At 34.1% G+C, this 20,071-nt stretch overlaps 1 protein-coding gene across 16 annotated transcripts in view; it reads right to left on the bottom strand.

The window, feature by feature from the left end:
- Positions 1 to 20,071, bottom strand: part of ADGRL3 (adhesion G protein-coupled receptor L3) — a 971,834-nt gene that overhangs the window by 8,660 nt on the left and 943,103 nt on the right. For 6 of the 16 annotated variants that reach the window (XM_043972867.1, XM_043972870.1, XM_043972871.1 and 3 more), the window contains one exon: positions 2,428 to 2,556. The exons of 9 other annotated variants lie outside the window; for them this stretch is intronic. In XM_043972867.1, the coding sequence (XP_043828802.1) occupies positions 2,428 to 2,556 (129 nt within the window). Of the gene's footprint in view, positions 1 to 2,427; positions 2,557 to 6,275; positions 6,419 to 20,071 lie in introns of those variants that run through there. One more of the 16 variants, XM_043972883.1, reaches the window with a different exon arrangement.

Raw genomic sequence — 20,071 nt, 5'->3', positions numbered from 1 at the left:
AATTATTGTATGATTCCTAAAGTGGGATAGTGACCATCTCTAAATGGGCTTCTTTTCCCCCATTCAATCTATCCTTCACACAGCCTCCTAAGTAATTTTCCTAATCAATGGCTCTATGAATTTCATTCCCTTGCTCAACAATTGTTACTGGGTTTCTATTGTCTAAGAAATAAAATTCATGCTTCTTGGCAAATTTCATCCCTTCTCCAATCTGTCTCCATATTGTGTTTCCTTCCTTGTTCCTTACTATTTACCTTCATGTAATCTATATCATAGCCAAAATAGACTATTATTTGGTTTTTCCTCTTACCCTCTATCACCCCCCCTTCTCTCTCTCTTCTACCCATCAAGCATCTGTATAGATAATATTCTTTTTATACCTCCTTTTGAAATGTTCTTTCTGTCACCTTCTCAAGGATGTTCTAATCTTTTCAGCTCAAAATTATACCCCACTTCAAACATTCTCCAAACACTTTGTGTCTCTTTTTGCCATTATCCTGCTACCTTCTATCATATTTTCTTGAATACATGTCTCATTTTCATGTGCATCTACTTTCCTCATTAGAATGTAAGCTACCTGAGGGTAAGGACTGTATTGTTTTCATTCTAAAAAAATTCCAGAGCCTTGAGCATTATAGCTCATGAAAGTACCTAAATGTTTATCACATTTAATCAACAAATGCCTTTCTGGAAGAGGGCCAAGATGGTAGATACCTGGTAAACATTTGAGAAACAACTGAAGGCACAGGGAATATATAGGTCTAGAAAAAGAAGTCTAAGGAAAGGCATTATAACTATCTTTAAACCTTCAAAGAATTTTTATATAGAAAATGTGGTAGATTTCTTCTCTGTTACTACAGTAGTAGGACCAATTAGTGAAGTGAATAGGGGAAAAGTTCCCAGTTTTTTATTCAAACTAGAGCTTTCTAATAATAGAAATGGAGAGAGGTATCACAGCCTTGAATGTTGGAGCTTACTTGAGGTATCCAAGTAATGGCTTTCTGTCAAGCATGCTGAATTGAGTGTCGATGTGGCGTTTAATCAAATGCTCTCCAAGTTCCCTTTATATTTGAAGGCTCTATATAGGCTTTGAGGACTTACGTGATTTGAAAGGCTGAAGAACTATTTTACATTCAGCAGAAGTTAAAACATTCTCCTTAGCTCAAATCAGAAGCTATGTCCCCAGTGATTTTTATAACTCTAAATGGTTCTTAGAATTTAGGCAGTGTCCATCTGGCCATTTTCAGATTTGTATAAGCACTCATGGGCAAACTGTTTCTATAGGCTATTAAACACACAGACACCCCACATATTGCAAATTTGCTTGCTTGCCTGATTATTTCATAGCTTATCTCAGGAAAAAAATATTCAGTGATTATTAATGGGGGACATAAAGCTTAAGAAAAATCTGATGGAAATATTAAAAACTATTAAAATCTTACTGAAGTGCTAAGGAAACACTCTATATTTGAAGTTATATATTTAATCTTTGTGGTATTATTATTGCTAAAATGATTGTGACCTGTGGACCATCCAGTCAATCTTTACTACCTTTACTACATTTTAATTTTTGTGTAGCATCATTTTTACTTATAAGGATAAAGACATACCATAACTTCTTGAAAATCAATTTTTTGGTTTATTTTGTGATTCTGTTATTTGTTATGAATCAATGGGTGTTTTGGTTTTTATCTAGGAAAGACCTTAGAGATCATTTAATCCAACTCCTTAGTTTATAGATGAGAAACCTGGAACCAGAGAGATTGAGTTGCCCATCATAGAATTGGACAGAGATCCATGTCTTCTGACTCCTGACTCCTTTCTTTCACATTAAACTGTTTTTCCTTAGAATTAGGTATATATTTATTTCTTCTATTTATTTTGCAAAATTATTTTACCCTGGTTCAGTGTCACAATTTCTGCTATTACATGTACCTACATCTACTACACTAGCTTAACAAATTCTTTAAATTTCAGCTTTTTTAAAAATAAAAAAATAACTTCTTATGCCATAGGCACAGTTTTTCTCACTTACCTTAAACATAATTTCCACTTCTCATAATGAATATATATATATATAAATTGAATTAAGAAATATTTAATAAAAGGTATTGACAAACAGAAACAAATATAGAAACAACTGACAAACCACAAACCAAAGTTACAAAACAACAAAGAAAAACAGATATCTCAATGGAGCAGGAGTTTGTCTAGCACATGGAATCCATTCATTTACTGAGAAAAGCCTAGGGAAAATGGAAAAAATAGATATATCTAGATGGATGTGACAGGGAAAGAGTCTTTGTATCTCTTTTCCAAAACAAAGAAAAGACAGGAGAAAAAGAAAGAAAAAGGAAACAAATGTGTCTCTAAAAGCCACACAAAATGCGACTCTCACTGAAAAAATGAAGATAAACTTGAGCACACCTTGTGTGTTGTACATGCTCACAGAAGGGTTGTTACAGACGGCCGGTTCCCCAAGCAATGTATTATAGGGATTGTTAGTGCCATGAGGACGAAGCAGAGCATTGGTTATAAGATGATTAGCCATGGCTCCTGGAGCAGCCCAATAGAAAGACAGGGAAAAAAAAAGGTCAATCAGGCAAATATGATTAAAAAAAAGAAAGAAAGAAAAACATTCAGAATGACAACAGTTGAAATAGTCTTGATTACAGGCAGCCAGCTTGTTAGACTCAAAAATACATGGCACTAGAGCACAGACATTTCCAACGAAGCACAGACTTATCAAGTGTGAAAGAACAAAAATGGTTCAAAATGCCAATAAAGCCACATTGATGGTACTTGCTTTCTCAAGGTATAAGCAAGGTTATGCTCCCATGCTTGTTAAAAGTAAATGAAACAAAATCCAACAGCCAAAACAAAGAAAAAATTATTCAGAAAGAAAGAGACCAACACAAAACAGTACATTTCTCCATTATGGAAGATATTTGTGGGGGAAGGGGATTTTTTTGTTGTTATTGTTGTTGTTTTTCCAGTGAAAGTGAACAACAGCAGAAAATAAAACTTTGTTTATTGCACATTTATGACTGGGCTCATATTTGGTGAACAGTTGTTATTGACGGGAGAAGAGAGCTGAACAGTTTGTTGTTGTTGTTGTTGTTGTTGGGTTTTTTTAAGTGCCATGAAATGAAATATCTCCAACGTTGGTTAGCCTTGTAATGATGCTGTATACATGAAAACTATAACAGTCACACTAGTTTCATAGGTTAGGGTTTTTAATCAATATACCCATATTTATGAAGTACCATATGAGTGTCCCTTTCTTTAGTTTATTTCAAAATCGCAATCCTAAAAATTAAATCAATTAGAAAATTAATTGATTTTTTTCATAAACAATTTACCTAAACTGTTGCTCAAAGTATCACAAATTGATAGCTAGAAGGGAACTCAGAGGAGACGTAGGTGAACCCCATAATTTTATAGCTGAGGAAAATGGGTCCCAGAGAGCTTAGTTGACTTGTCCAAGATTACACAGGTGTTAAATAGCAAAAACAATATGAATCCAGGTCCTCTGTCTAAATCAATCATTCCATCAATCAACAGGTATCAATAAGTATCTGCTATATGTTAGGCCTTGTACTAGGTGCTAGGGATGCAAATATAAAAAAAATGAAACAACTCCTACTCTCAATGAGCTTACAGTCTAATGGGGGAAACAAATTCAAAAAATGAATATAGACAGAATAAACACAGAGAATACTTTCCCATAGTACCATTCTGCCTATCAATTAAAAAAATAATCAAATCAAAATCAGTTGAGATTTAAAAAAAGTTGTTCCTATAGTGTTTTTTTTTTTCTTTTTGTTATTTTGACTGGCACCTTCTTTGAGTCCAATGCTAAGGATTCTAAAGTTGGTAGTAGCATCTTCCCAAAACCCCACAGCATTAGCTACTTCCCAAAGGCTGGACTGCTTAAGCAATCTAGTTTGATTAAAATTTATTTGCTTTTTTGTTTGTTGTTATTGTTGCTTTTTTTTTTTTTTTGGTGAGGCAATTGGGGTTAAGTGACTTGTCCAGGGTCACACAGTTAGTAATTGTTAAGTGTCTGAGGCCAAATTTGAATTTAGGTCCTCCTGAATCCAGGGCTGGTGCTCTATCCACTGTGCCACCTAGCTTCCCTGTGTTGCTATTATTTTTAAAGAAAGGCTGATTTGTGTCCAAAGACCAGGGTTTTTTATTTTGTTTTTTTTTTTCCTGGCATATTTGTTTTATTTTGTGTTTGCTTCATAATACCAAACAGATTTAATTCATATTTTCCTTTTCCATCTGGTTGTTTTTATATCATGTCAGGATAGTCCAGAAATAAAAACATAGTCTTAGATCCTCTCATAAACAGATACACCTTGGTTTTTAACATGGTGCCAAATCAGTATGAAACATTTCCCATTTTCCAAGTTAATTCACATGAGAGAGAAAGCTCAAAGGAAATACCTTTCTCAAATCTATTCTGACAGTGACATGGAGGTACTTTGTGAATAGAAGTATATACTTATTTTAAATAATGAGGAATGATAATAAGAAAAAGGTAATAAAAATATTATATGAGGGGCAAATAAATGTTACCAGAATCACATCTTAATTAGAAAAAGCATGATCCACATTAGATAAAAAAGATACGTTGGCAAATTGTCATCCCTGGCAGAAAGCAGAAAAAGGGAGAAGCAAATGGCTATAAATTTACTTTTCTAGAGTAAGAGTTCTGCATGATTAAACTTATTTCAGGGTTGTTTATTATTATTGTTGTTGTTGTTGTTGTTGTTTTATTTTGGGAAAAAAAGGAATAACCCTGAACTACTTAAAATGTAATTTGATGGATTTGTAAAGTATGTGTATATGCTTTGTGAAGAATGTTCCATATTACATCCCTGTCATTGGAGACAGAGATAGGTATTAGATCTGTTGTTTCATTGCTATGGAGAGCTCTCTACCAATGTAGTTTGGCACTTTTTCTGCAATATATAAAGCTTTAGAGTTGCCTAGAGCAGTGGTGTCAGACTCAAATAGCAAATGGGGCCACTAATCTATACAAAAAGATCCCTGATGGTTGCATATTGACTTAGTTTTTAAATGTAATGTTATCTGTTTTGTTATATTTTTATTTTTTAATTAATTAATTTTTTTTTATTTTAGTGAGGCAATTGGGGTTAAGTGACTTGCCCAGGGTCACACAGCTAGTAAGTGTTAAGTGTCTGAGGCCAGATTTGAACTCACGTACTCCTGACTCCAGGGCCCGCACTCTATCCACTGCGCCACCTAGCTGCCCCTATTTTTATTTATTTTAAAAACTATTTCTCAATTACATTTTAATCTGTTGGGAGCTTGGTGCTCAGGAGTGTTGGTTATGTGTTCGAAACCTCTGATCTTGAGGTTGAGTGACTTACCCGGGGTTACTAAGACAACGTATCATGAGTAGGACTTAAATTCATGGTTTCCTGGCTCCAAGGTCAATTCTATGCACTATGCCCCTCTACCTCTGTATAAGATATACAACTAAATCTTTCACCCGTGGGTAACAAAAATGGTATGTCATTTTCCCATGTTCCAATGGAATATCAATTATTTTCTGTTAAAAAGCTAGCAGACTCTTAAATATCCACATATATCACAGAGCCTTTAAGTTAAAGAAGAGAATAGCTCATTAGAATTTAAAATTGTACAATTAATGGGTTACACCTGGTTTATGTGTTAAAAGTAACCTTGTTTAAGTGTTATAGATAAGAGTAGATACTCAACAGTATGTTGACTGAAAACTGGAAATGTTACTTCTTTAATGTCCAAGGCTTTGGTTTGAACTGCTGTGTAGTATGTCTCTTAGCAAAAATAATTACAATCTACATGTTTAAATCCTTCCTATAAGTATTTGAGTAGAAAATTAAATCAGTGTGAACTAATAATGAGTTCAGGATAGCAAAACAAATAGAAAATCAATTGTACCTACTCTGTAATGTCATCGGAACCCTCCCTAAAATTTTGTTCATATGATGATAATCTGAGCCTCCTACAGGATGTGCTTTTGAAAGCTGGATTTTAGATCTTAGCACCTGTTTGTCTCCACTGGCCTCTTTCTTTTTCAAAGAAACATGATACTACTATACATTATACCAGCTAAACTATTTGGAAAATAGGCAGTAGGGCTTATTCACATTGCATGCCACTATTCTTCCTTTAGATATAGATATATAAATATATAAGGCTTGAAAGATAAAATATTCCCTTGCCTTATATTTTTTCTGTACTGATGTAAAAGAAGATGATCTGTGGTTTAGAATAAGGAAACAATTTTGTCTCCTGTAACGAACTGTAGCATGAACACTGAGCTGGGAGGAATCAAGCATAACCAAGAAGCAGATGACTCAATATTTCGGCTCCTGTGTTTATCACTCAATTTATTAAAGGCCTAGGATGTAAGAAAAAAAAAAAAGATTTAATCACAAAAAAGGAAAGATGAAATCCATGAGTGCAATTCTGATGATGCTTTTAAAAATGTTAATATAGTGAATTCTTTTTACACCTACTACTCTTCAACTCTCAAATTCTCTTTTATTTTCTCACTTAAAAAGAAATATATTATAACATTTTCTGAGCCACACCACTGACCTAAGGGGGATGAGTGCTAAATATTATTTTCTCTGTCCTCATGGTCCTGCTACTGAGCAGTTAAGTTTAGAATGACCAATAACAATGGCACAAAAGCACTGCAGTATATAGGGATGCTTTTAGAAGGCAATGAGGGTTGAACAAAATATATTCTGTTGCAGAAATACATCTCTTGTAGCAGTTTGTTCAAAGAGCCCTATCAAATCCCAGGGAATCATAGAATCAAATGCTAGTTATTTCCTGCTGTTAAGGGTCACAGATTTAAATCTAGAAGAAGCCTTGGAAGTCATATTACACTTGAGGAACCTGAAGCTCACAGAAGGGAAAATACTTTCTACAAGTCACAGGGTGACAAAATCTGATTTTGAACCCATGACCTCTGATTCCAATATCAGCACTCTTCCCCCTTCCCCCCATACCAAGCTGCCTCCTTCATCTTGAAATGTCAGTCAAAAATCTATTTGTTTATAGGAAACTACATGAGAAACTGAAATAGGTCACTAAAAATGTTAAGGCAAGGACCACCCTAGTACCATTTGCTCTCCCCTTATCTTTTAGCATTAAGAACATTTTTTTCTGGAAACAAGATCTCAACTTAAGAGTTGTTACTATTATTACTTGTTTCCCATCTTTAATTTTAATGCCAGTATAAGGGAGCTGTAATTATTGCGACAGCAATTAGCTTTGGTTCTGGAGATTATGATTCAAGTGAGGATTGGAGCAGCAGGAACAGAACAGAATGTGCAGAATTTAGTGGTGGAAAATAAGTGTTTGATTTCTAAAATTGTAAGTTCTAGTAGTTTGCAGAGATGATAGGGCTAGGACTTGAGGATAAGGGCAGGGAGTAGCAGGCATAATTGGCTCCCTGCTGCTATACAGGCAGAACATCTTTAGCGGGATCTACTTCTTTTAGTCACTTGGTGGATTCTGATAGCTTGAATGAATGTTGAAAAGGTGACTTAATGTACATCAGCGTCTACATGTTTAATTACCCCAAACACAGGCTAGCCATTCGTAGAAATTTTATTAAATGGTTTCTATAGTTTCATTGTATTCTATTTCTGTAATTGTTTTATTTTGCTTTGTGGCATTGTGTGGATTTTGCTTGCTTTCAAATGACCCCTAGCTTATTTTTAAGTAGCTCAAACATAACCTCTTTTCCTACATCTTATTTGTAAAGTTGTTCTTTGTCCCCAGGTATCTCTTACTTTACTTCTCCTTACAAAACATCATTAAGTTGGCTTTTGATTGTTTCTCCAATTTTCTCAGGTCACTTTGAGTTCTAATCCTATCTGCCAGGATGCCATCAAGCCTGTTGCTTCCTTTTCCCTGAACTGAATGTCTGATTTATAAACTTTTCCTTCTAGTGACAGTAAAATTACAGAGGACTCCAAAGTACATCAGTACTTCCACAGTGTCAACTGACTTAAACTAATATGGTTAACATGTTTGAAAACTCCATCTTGTATGCTTTCCCCACCAAACACATTAGGAACATGCCAAAAGGTATTGGTCCATCACTACCATTTGTTAAAAGAGTGCTTAAAAGCTAAAATGATAGAGAACTTTTTGTCATTATCAAAGTAAAAAAAGGAAAATGTTTTCTTCCATTATTGAGAGTGCTAAATATTAGGTATAATTGAGTAAAGAGTCAAAATTGTTAATGGGATTAATCTTGAAGGGCTTTATTTTTCAACAGAACACTCAATAAGGCCTGGCTAACTAAGTAGTTCCATTAGGATTTGTAGAGATGATTGGCACAAATACATAGATAAGTAAATAAACAACACTTTGGAAACATAAAATGATACCTGAATGCTAACTAATAATAATAGTAAAGGGAAAGAAAAAAAAAACCCTTAACCCATAATTAGCAGAAGTAATAAGCTCAAATTGTGGTCTGAAAATTGGCTCTGTAAAAATAGCTATCCTTTCATCAATTGAGCTACTCCCTATGTGTATTCTAGTCATACCTGCTTCTTTTGCTGACAGAAACAAGTGTTGGCCCTGCAATAAAGCTACGGAAGAGCAATTAGCTTTCTATTCTAAATACATGCATCTTCAACAGAACTGTCAGCTACATTCCAACAGAAGGATTTTTATTTCTGGAGAGGAAAAAAAAAAGATAAACATAGCTTGATTTTTCAGATTACAGGCTTAAGTAAGATGAATTGGGAGGTAGGAGAAATTTTTTTCTGATATAACCTGAGAAGATCAAAATTTTCAAGATCATATTTTAGCTGATAAAGAATTCATGAAGAACCTTAGTGTTGCTTTTCTTTTTCTTATATTTTTAAACCATAGATTTTGAGTGAATGAATGCATGAATACTAAATGGACACAAATATATATGTATGAATATATGTGTATATGTGTGTGTATATAAGCATATGTATATACATGTGTGTATATGTGTATCTATATCTATCTGGCTACATTTTCTCAAAGTATAGCTTGCAACAAAAACCATGACATTTTTCTTCTGATGGAATTTTAATGGATTTTTTTTTTTATACAGACAGTCCCTCAATGAAAGCATCATTCAGTGACAGTGCAGTATGACAAATTTAATTGAGACTTGCATATCTAAAGAGAAGAGTCATATTTTTTAAAAACTATAAAAGAACACAAAGATGAGAGCTGCATATCAGTTGAATACTATTTTTTTTATCCTTTCAAAACACAATTTGAACAATCCCTTCTTCCTGACAGCAAGCTAACAAAGTTACACTGAAAGACTTTAAAGTAATTTGGATCATCTCTCTGATCTACTCACTGGACATCATAAAAGAAATATTTTCATTTACTTTTTTTCATATGTGGTGGGGGAAATTCCTCTTTAAAGTATCAGTGGCTTAACAAAATCATTAAAAATAATCATCTACTTATTCCTTTTTTCATTTATTAGTTGCCACTATTACTATGCTATGTCAAGGGTGAGAGATCCAAAAATTCTATAGCAAAATGATATTCAACAAAAGGATTTATAATCTAGAAGGGGAATATAAATATTAAGAAAATCATAAAAATACTATTTGACAATCAACTGTCTATATATTTTAGATTCCAGCATGCTTGAGATTGTAGGCAGATGGCATTTATTTTGCCAACTCTCTTCTACCTTTGTAAACACTACCAGATATACTTGGTATAACTCTTCTTACATGTCCATCTTTTCAAATTCTTCTCTTCCTTCAAGGCCTGTTTCTGGCGAAGCTTCCAGATGACTTCTACAAAATTGCTTTTTTTTGTTTTGTTTTGTTTTGTTTTCCCCACATGATCACATGATGGCATTTATTTCCCTGTAGGTTTCAGGGAAAGATGTAAATAAGGAAAAAAAGACTGGAATAAAGGAATAAAAATCTATTATTGGGAAAGAGAATGAGGTATTTGGAGTAGGAAGTGTTGAGGTTTACTTAGGGTATGCTGAGTTCACATGGCAGATCATGAGGGAAAAGATTGGACACTCATTTCTAGTTGGACAGGAATTATAGAACAAATGGTGGGTTGATGTATAGAATGAAACAGAACTTGAAGAATTATTTAGGATCAGGTTAAAGAGTGCGTGGAATGTCACAGAAATTGTTTTTGCTTGGAAGACAATTAAGAAATATTGATGTTTGGGGGCAAAGAAGTGGTATGTTTAGATCTGTGCATTAATAGAATTTCTCTGGCCATGGCATAATGGATATATTGGAGAGGCAGGGAAACCAGTTAGGGCTTATTACCGTAGTTCAAATGATCGATAATGAAGTCCTACATTGGGAGGGGAAAGGAGAGAAAAGATAGGATTGAGAGTGGGAAGTCAAATCCTCTGGATTTGGCAAATGACTGGACAAGGTTTTTAGTTTGGGTGATTGAGAGCATGATTATGCTATCAACAGAATTATAGAAGTCAGGTAAAGTTTTGGGGGAAGATAATGAGTTAAATTTAGAATATGTTGAGTGTTAGGTGTTGGTCTTACTTCTAGGTAGAGATATTGAAGAGACAGGAAGGAGTGTGAGTAGCTCAGGGGAGATGATGGGTTCAGAAAGGTGATAATTTAAGTCACTGTAATAGTTGAGAATGACAAGAGAGATTAGAAAAAGGAAAAGCACAGAAGCTTTAGAAGAGAAGAAAAGGAAAATCTGGCAAAGGAGACATATAAGGAGATAGAACAAAAATTGGGAGAGTATATTGTTTCAGAATATAGGTTATCAGAGGTCCTTAAATTGGTTGTGCTATGGACCCCTTTGGCAGTCTAATGAAGCCTTTGGAATTCTCAGAATTATATATATATAAAATTCTGAGAATTTTTTTTTTGTGGGACAATGGGGGTTAAGTGACTTGCCCAGGGTCACACAGCTAGTAAGTGTCAAGTATCCGAGGCCGGATTTGAACTCAGGTCCTTCTGAATCCAGGGCCGGTGCTTTATCTACTGTGCTACCTAGCTGCCCCAGAATAATAGTTTTAAATGCATAAAATGAAATAAATAGGATTATAAAGGAAACTAAATTGAAATATTGTTATTAAAATATTTTTTAAAATTCTCAGAACCCAGGTTAAGAATTACCAGATTAGAATACCACAAAAGATGGAGAAATTAACACGTTGTATTCTGCAAAGAGGTCAAGGAGAATGAGGGAAAAAACAAGAACAATGGATTTGATAATTAGGAGTATACTTCAAAGCTCATGTCAGGTACCATTTCCATGGTGATGCCTTTCCAAGTCTCCTCAATTAGTTTTCCCTCCTTCCAGAAATTACTTTATTTACAATATCAGCTAGCTTATAATATGCTAATTAAAATATTCATATGATAGCTCTTTAGGGTCTAAAAGTGTTTTAAACATGTCATCTTACTTTAGCCTTTCTATATCCTGTCAAGTAAGCTCTCCAGGTGGTGTATCCATTTTGCAGATGAAGAAACTGAGGTATAGAGAAGTACTTTGACCTTGGAGGCCAAATTTCAACCTTACTGACTCCACTATCACTCTGGAATGTTTCCTCTTATCTGTGTATATGACTTATCTCCACCCCCCCCCTTCCCCTGACAAGAGAATGTAAGATTCTTGAGGACAGGGACTTTTTTTTTTTGCTTCAATTCTCTAGAATCTATCAAAGAGCCTTGTGCATAGTAGATATTTAATGCGTTTGTTGTGCTGAATTGAATTGGTGACTTTGGAGAGTAGTTTCTACTAGAATAATGTGGAAAGAAAATCAATTCCTAGTATGAAACTAAATATTAGGAAACCATAGTTCCTCTGAGAAACAAAAGACATTTAAAGGACAAGAACATTTATCCTGAAGATCATCTGTTAGAATTATTGGGAATAATTTCAGAGTCATATATCATGAGTGTCCACAAGTCAATGTTTTAATGGTTGCTGTTTAAAGCAACTGCCACAGAAAGTTGAATTTCTAATCATTATTTTTAAAAAGATTTTCCTCCTTACAGAAGGAATGTGCCTGAAGAACTTTTTAATTTCTTCACTGAAAGTATTATGAACATCATACAATTCTGATAGCCTAATTCAAACTTTTTTGTCTGAAAAGATTATTTATCTTGATTTTAGATCAATCCTAAGTTTTACCTTAATCATTAACAGCCACAACACTGACAAAAGAATATACATGAGGGTGTATGTGTATACATGTTTACACAAAATTATATATATATATATATATATCTACATATATACACACATATAAGTGTACATACATTTATAAGTTGAGCCTGTCTACACACACACACACACACACACACACACACACACACACACACACAAATGGAATGATTAGGCCAAAATACAGAGACAATTCCAAGTTGGCATTTAGATAGGCAAAATGAGTGCAATCAGTCCCTCTGGCTTTCCATGTTTTAGATTGTTCTTTGAATTGTCTTATAGTTATATGAAAATTTAGCCCAACTTTTGTCCCATCTATAGCTGGTGGGTCCCTCCCTTCCCGCCTTTTGTTTATTCTCCTTTGCCCTGTCTTGGTACAGATCAGACCGCATAAATATTTTTAGAGTCAGCTTGTGATTTCTGGGTCACATGAGCAACAAGATGGCAGATTAAATATTTTCTCTGATGCCCCATCACCTTTCACACCTTTACAAAAAAGAAATTATGTTTCAAAGGTAAAGCAACTTAAGCTGTCTCAATGATTTAGGATAAGTGGTATAAGTGATATCGCCATTTGTTAAATATTTTTGTGTCTTAGGTGTATATCTTTAATTATAATAGTGGACAAAATTCATATTTAAATTGATGTGATCCTTATTTTCCTCAACAAAATGGTCTCTTCCCCTCTACACTCTTATTTCTATCGAAGACACTTAAACTAGGAAGCTCAGAGGCTCTTCCTGACTCCTCTCTTCCTCATCTGACAATCAAATCAGTTGGAAATTTTTATTTCTACCTCCATGATACATTTTTTACTTATTCCTCTCAACACCTACTGAAATTACCCTTGATCAAGTCCTTTTTTCTTTCTCATCTAGACTACTGCAATAGCTTCCTCCTTTTTTTTTTTTTTTTGTGGGGCAATGGGGGTTAAGTGACTTGCCCAGGGTCACACAGGCCAGATTTGAACTCTGGTTTTCCTGAATCCAGGACCGGTGCTTTATCCACTGCGCCACCTAGCTGTCCCTTTTTTCCTTCTTCTTTTTTTTTTTCCCACCACAATAGTTTCCTAACCAGTCTTCTTATAGCATCCTTGAATCAGTCTTTCACACCATGATACAAGGAATCTTCCAAAGCTCACTTCTTTTGGTAAAATACCTCAGTGACTACCAATTAAAGTATAAATTACCAATCCTGGTATTCAAAATACTCCACAATCTGGTTCTAAATTACTTTTCAAGAGTCAACAAATATCATTCCCATTCACCTCTTCTCTATTCTAGTTAAATGGGACAATTATTCATTCCCCATTCATAACCTGCCTTCTTCTTTTTTCCATGAATGTTCATTGTACTTACATTTGTCCAGAAAGAACTATCATTTTCCAATTTCGGTTGCAGTCCTCCTCTGTACCTCTACACATAAGGACCAACTCAGTACTCAGTAAAGCTCTTCTTGAACAGCAAAAGTGAAAGTGACCATTCTTGTTTTATATATGTATATATGTATGTATATATGTGTGTGTGTTTTTTGAAAACAGTTGAATGAATAAATGGTTATAATCACTGGGAATGCAATACAAATGTCTTCTAACTCTGTTTACCAAACTTCACATGTTACCAAACATTACTGAACAAACTATATACCTCTGATGTCACAGCTTCAAAGAATGGGTTTTTGTTTTTTTTTTGAAATCAGAAATTTTGAAGGTTGGCTCAGGTCCATGAACAGATGATTAAGTCATCATAGTGTTATGTGTTACTACCCCACCCTTCTTCAAGAACTTTACCTTGATATGAGAGAGAGACTTTTAAGCTTAATATACATTATTAATATTTTCTTTTTTAAGTCTAGACAATCAACAAAATAATAAATCAATCCTTGATTTGTAGCTTCTGCCAATTTCTTAGGTATAAATGCTCACATTGAAAGATTTAGCAATTGGCTCCAGGAAGGAATGGACCCAGCAAACCCTTGCTTATGCCCTACTATGTTGTGAGTTCTTTGAAGGCAGGGATTAGATCATTTAAAAAAAATTTTTTTTATCCTCAGAGCCAGATATTAGTATCATTCAACTTATTTCTACAAACAGTTGTTACTAATTTTTTTTTCTCATTAGACATACATTCAGAAGTCCAAATTAAGAGATAAAGTGGAAAGGACAATGATTTAACAAACATCACCAGAAGACATAAGCATCAAGGCAGTGTTGAGAGGAATAAATTGCCTTTCCACATGTGTTCCTTGGACATGTTGCCCAAGTGTGTATGACTAGATCTTGATCCCTATGTGTAGCTATTATTGGGATTATGGTTGTGCATATTTGTGGGAACATGAGTTTAAGATTTCTGGGAAGACTATCCTTTTATTATATTTAGCATAATATAATTTCATTAAATGCCTTTACTTTGAAATACATGCATCTTCTGGCTGTCTAGTCAAAACAGACACAGAAAGTAGGGGTTGTTGAGGTATGGTTTAGAGAGGATTTTGACCCACAAAGGAACCTGAGGCAGCTTTTTGGAGGCCCATGGGTGATGGGGACACCATTTACTATATATGGATTTAGAGTATGTATGAACTTAGGATCATAGCAATATATATGTATGTGCATATACATACATACATACACATGTGTAAACAATACAGGAGCAGCTCCAAAGGACAGACTGAGATATAATATTTAGTAAAAGAAAATATTTTAAAAATTAATTCATGTCCTTTAAGCAATAATATGGATTGAAAGTAATATAAAAATGCTTAAAAACCTTTTGATTTATAAATGATCATTTCTCAATACCACAATTTAATTTATAATATGAAGATGTCAGTGGTACACTGTAATAAACCAATTAAAAAATAACTGTTTCTATAGGGGACAAAAAGCTTTAGGGGGAAAATCGGGGCAAAGGTTTAGAAAGTTGAAAGAGAAAGTATGCAAGAGGTGGAATTTAAAGCAAACTTTAAAAAGAATCAAATACATGTTAACAGCATATTTAAAAAAAAACACCAAACAACTCCTATATTTACAGTATCCAGTGGATTCTATAGAGTAGAATCTATTAACTCTTACAGACTGAAAATCATAACTGAAGATCTTCCCATTCTCCTTTCTCCTTTCCTTCCCTTCTCATCTGCTGGTCTGTCTCTGTCTCTCTTCAATCTGAATAGAGAACCCTTTCTGAAAATGACTTAGTTTGATTTGGGTTTAGAATTGGGATGGAATAGTCCTTGTTTTAGTTTCCTTACTCAGATGCTCACCATTTAAACCAGCATTTAATTTTCTTGGTTCATTATTGAGGAATATGGAATACTAACACATGGGGATAACATTTTAATATTTTGAATGCGTGATTCAAAGATTGAAACTTGTTACCACATTTATACATCAGGAAAAGGAAGTGGTGATAAATATTTGACATAAAACCTAACAGCAATAATGAAGGGAAACCACTTTTTTGTATTCATCACACAACGTTTAACGTACTTGAATTAATATGGTCCTACTGCTTGTTGTTGACACTGAACAGAATTTTTATAGGCTATTTGATTTTCTACACGGGCACAAGCACCCATGCACATCATTAACTCTTTTTCTTTGCATATATCACAAACATACAAATTTATTAAGATATGGTTAGCATTTATTTACAAATGACAATTCTATAATAAGAGTGGCAACCTTTATGGGCAGTATGGTATATTTTACGCATTTACACCAAATTATGTTTACTGACAATAATGAAGTTCAGTGAAAGAGTGTTTTACCCTGGAAGCATTAATTTATATAAGCCATCAATAACCATCAGCTCCCATTGACATTTTTTCATTTGCATTTTCTATGAAAACATAAAAACAAAATGTGTTTAGGAGCCTGAATATTAATGAGGTGGCAGGTGATTTATTGTGAGGTTTCTTTTGCCCCAGTGATCTAGCAGCCTGGGAAAGACAATAGAGCTCTGACAAGACAAGAGCTTAAAATGGATTGGAGTCACATCACTGCTCTGCTACATAACTGGTTATTTAGAAAGGCTGTCTGAATTGAACTAGTGTTTCCAAAGATTTCTGAAGGGTAGGAGAGGACATTGGAAGAATTGGAAAGATAGTGTTTAGGTTAATTTCTAGAAGAGGGAGAGTAAATGAATTACCTTTAATTCTGACACTGCAAATGTGTTTTCAGATCAAGAAAGCAAAAGACAGAAGGAGGAATCCATTTTGCATTTAATTTTTAATTCAGAGGAGACAAGTCTATTTGATTAGTCTTTTTCTCTACTTTAGCCCAGAAGGTATCATTCTCTCAGATTAAAGTAATAAAGATTTATATTCACTCAGCTCACTTTAGCATTCAGTTAACCACCTCAGGTTTTGTGTTTTTTTTTTTTTTTAATTACCTTTATATAGGAATATAAAAAGAATATTGGTGAAACAACTAGAAAACAGAAACTTTTGGGAACTAAAAAAATGAAATGATATTTTTGTTGTTCATAGTGTAAGCTCTTTATGGGCACAGTCTGTATCTTATTTCTCTCTTCAAGTCTGTCAATTTTAAACAAAATTCTAGTCCCTAGCTCATCAAGGCTTGGGTTGCTGCTGGGTTCACACAGGTAATACCAGTTGAATATAAGCTCTGGAAGGATCTACCCACCTGGAAGGGCTTTTAACATAGTCACAGCAAACACTGAATAGCTGTCTGTGGTTTAACCTAGTTGAGTATGGAAATGTTAATCACCAGAACTAATCTGGCAGTTTATCAGATTTTCAATTTTTGGGGGGCTAATGGCAATCTATGAAGCAGAGAACATATTTCAAAGAACCATAAGCTGAGTGAAACAACCTTTTATTTTGGTATTAAGGTTGGTAGGGTGGCAGAAAAAAGGCAAGATGCTGCATAGAATAATTATTTTTAGACTATCAGTATTAAATGTTGATGTTGCTTGTCCTTTGTTCTTGAAGAGGACCATGACACTGGGGTGATGTCATGACTTTTACTGAATTGTATTTAAGTGAGGTAGGGCTGTTCAAGGTCACCAACCTTACTCTCTCCTCCAGAGCCCATCTGGATCCACTGGCAAGATATATATCAGGACAACTGGAGATGGCCCTGGATGTTTAAGGGTTAAGGGTTAAGTGACCTGCCCAGGGTGACACAGCTAGTAAGTGTCTGAGGTGAGATTCGAACTCAGGTCCTCCCAGCTTCAGGGTTGGTGATCTATCCACTGTACCACACTGTGTATCAATATTAAATATAGGTATTCTAAATGAGTCCTTTGTTCAGTGACTGATGAGTTGAAACACAATTGGAAGAATTGAACCACATCAACATTATTATTTTTATAATTTTATAATTTTTATAATAAGTGAAACCAGAAGAAAACCATGTAGTATATGGGCCAGTATTTGCAATAAAGTATGATGAGGCAAAGAAAGACATGCCATGGAGAATTTGACAATGTTCTATAAACCAAGTCAACATACTTTGATATTTGCTTACTTCACTGTGAAGGTGGGCAGAAGGAAAGATAGCAAAAACTGAAAAAAAAAAAACATGACTTAGATATGATAAATGAAAGAAGCCAAAGTTTCAGAACTGGGTAATGTTAATATCTTCACCCACAAACCCAAAAATATAAACTACAAATTTTTTTTTCTTCTAGAAGAGAGGTAGAAAATTCAGAACATGATGAGTACCAAAGAACACCACAGACAATTGAACTATTTTGTAATAAGAAACAATTGATTACTGAGAGGGAAATCTTATTAAACTTAACTGTTTATTGTAATAAGACCATCGACTAATTACAGTAAAGGTTAATATTAATATCAAATTAAAAGAATAAATATAAGAATTGCAGAATGACTCAACAGCTTCAACCTCATCTACTTAAAAGAGTATCCATTACAGAAAAATGAGAAATGGAAAAACAGAAGATATTGACCCTGATTACCAAATTTCCTTCAAAAGTTGTGTTGTCAAAGGATTCCAGAAAACAACTAAGCTAGCAAATGAGCAAAAAGTTGTTCTCCTTGCCCAGTAAAGACATATGGCAGCCAAACGAAGCACCATTTTAGAAAACAAACTCATTTGTTAACAACAAAAAAGTACTATGTAGGAGTCAAGCAGAGGATTGAGTATTTTCTGTTGTTGTTCAGCCATTTTTCAGTCATATTTGACTCTTTGTGACCCCATTTGGGTTTTTTTTGGCAAAGATACCGGATTGGCTTGCCATTTCCTTCTCCAGCCCATTTTACATATGAGAAAACTGAGGCAAACAAGGTTAAGTTACTTGCCCAGGGTCACACAGCTAGTAAGTGTCTGAAACCAGATTTGAACTTAGGAAGCACTCTATCCACTGTGCCTACTAGTTACCCATGGATTGAGGAATATTGTCTTATAAAATAGAACAAAAAAGCAATAGAAGCAAAAAAAAAATCTACCAAAATTTTATTGTGAAACTCAAATGAACAGCACTGTCTCAAGAGCACTAACAGATGAAACTGTTAGGAAGCTAACAAAGAAATGGAAAATGGAATAAACTTGTCAATGATTTTATACCAATCTATTTTCAATATTATTGATAGAGGAGCCATTGTATTTAAACCCCAATATCACAGTTCTTGATATATCATACAAAGAATAAGAAATAGCAAATAAGAAGATAAAATGCCAAGAAGAATAGATGGTCCAGACTAAGTACACAATGAAGAAAATTGTGCCAGAGATAGCATAATTTTAGAAGCATCGAGGGATCCATTTTTATAACACGTTTCAGGGAGGGGAAGATTTTTTTTTAAAGGGAAAAACATCACAAAATATTATTTCTCAAAGTAGTTAAGAGAACATCTGTAAAGATTTTCTTACTTTATCATATCTTTAAAATCTTGATGAGAATTATCTATATATATGTGTAAACATGTATCTCGGATGAAAATACAAGAAGGGAATAGCAAAGCACTTGCAAATGATTCACTACAAACAACCACATCTTTACAGGCACAATATTAACTGAAAGTCACAGGAAACATAAGATCTCAATGGTTTTTTTATTGCTAGTTGATTACTTATCTTCCCAAAAATCTTTCAGCTAAGTTGAATGAAACTCAGTCTTTAGCGCTATTCTAAAAAATGATATCACATACATGTCAAGATCATTGACATGGCGCTAATCCTCAAGATCACATACCCTTTAACAAGTGCAAACCACAGAAAAACCTTTTTAAACACACTCTTCTTTCTTACCATGAAATAAGGCTTGGTAAATAGGGAGGTGTATGTTATTCACCGTTGTTATGGCATATGCATGGCTTTGATGGAAGAGAGACTTCCCAAAAGAGGTTGAGGGCCTTTAAAAGCCACTGTTTGGGGATAACACTCGGTTAATTAATCAACTCTCAGATTGAGGCCTCCATTATGAGAAACATGACTACTAAAATATTTTCTCATTTATGAAATGGAAACAATACTTTTATTACCTAAATCACAGGGTAGTATGAGAAAAATATTTTGGGAAGTAAAAATTAGGGTGCTACTGTTGTTATTCTATCTACATATTATAAATTAAATTTAGAAACAAAATCCACCTGAATTCTAAAGAGCATTATAATACCCAGAGAAAGAGAAAGTTGTACTGTCTTTACTAAAGTAGATGTACCTAAAACATAAGAATAGTATACCACAACTATGTGATACTAGAAAAAAAGTCTTGAAAGGGATAATATCTCTAGGAAAATATTTGAGACCATTGATATAATTTGAAGATTGACTTGAAACAAGGCTAGAGTAGATGCTTGATCCCAAGAATATACCATTTATTGCAAGAAGGTGAAGTAATGGGAAAAAAATGAGAGA

Source organism: Dromiciops gliroides, chromosome 6, assembly GCF_019393635.1.
Source record: "Dromiciops gliroides isolate mDroGli1 chromosome 6, mDroGli1.pri, whole genome shotgun sequence".
In the NCBI taxonomy this organism is placed as follows: domain Eukaryota; kingdom Metazoa; phylum Chordata; class Mammalia; order Microbiotheria; family Microbiotheriidae; genus Dromiciops; species Dromiciops gliroides.
This window is presented reverse-complemented; position numbering and strand designations above follow the sequence as displayed.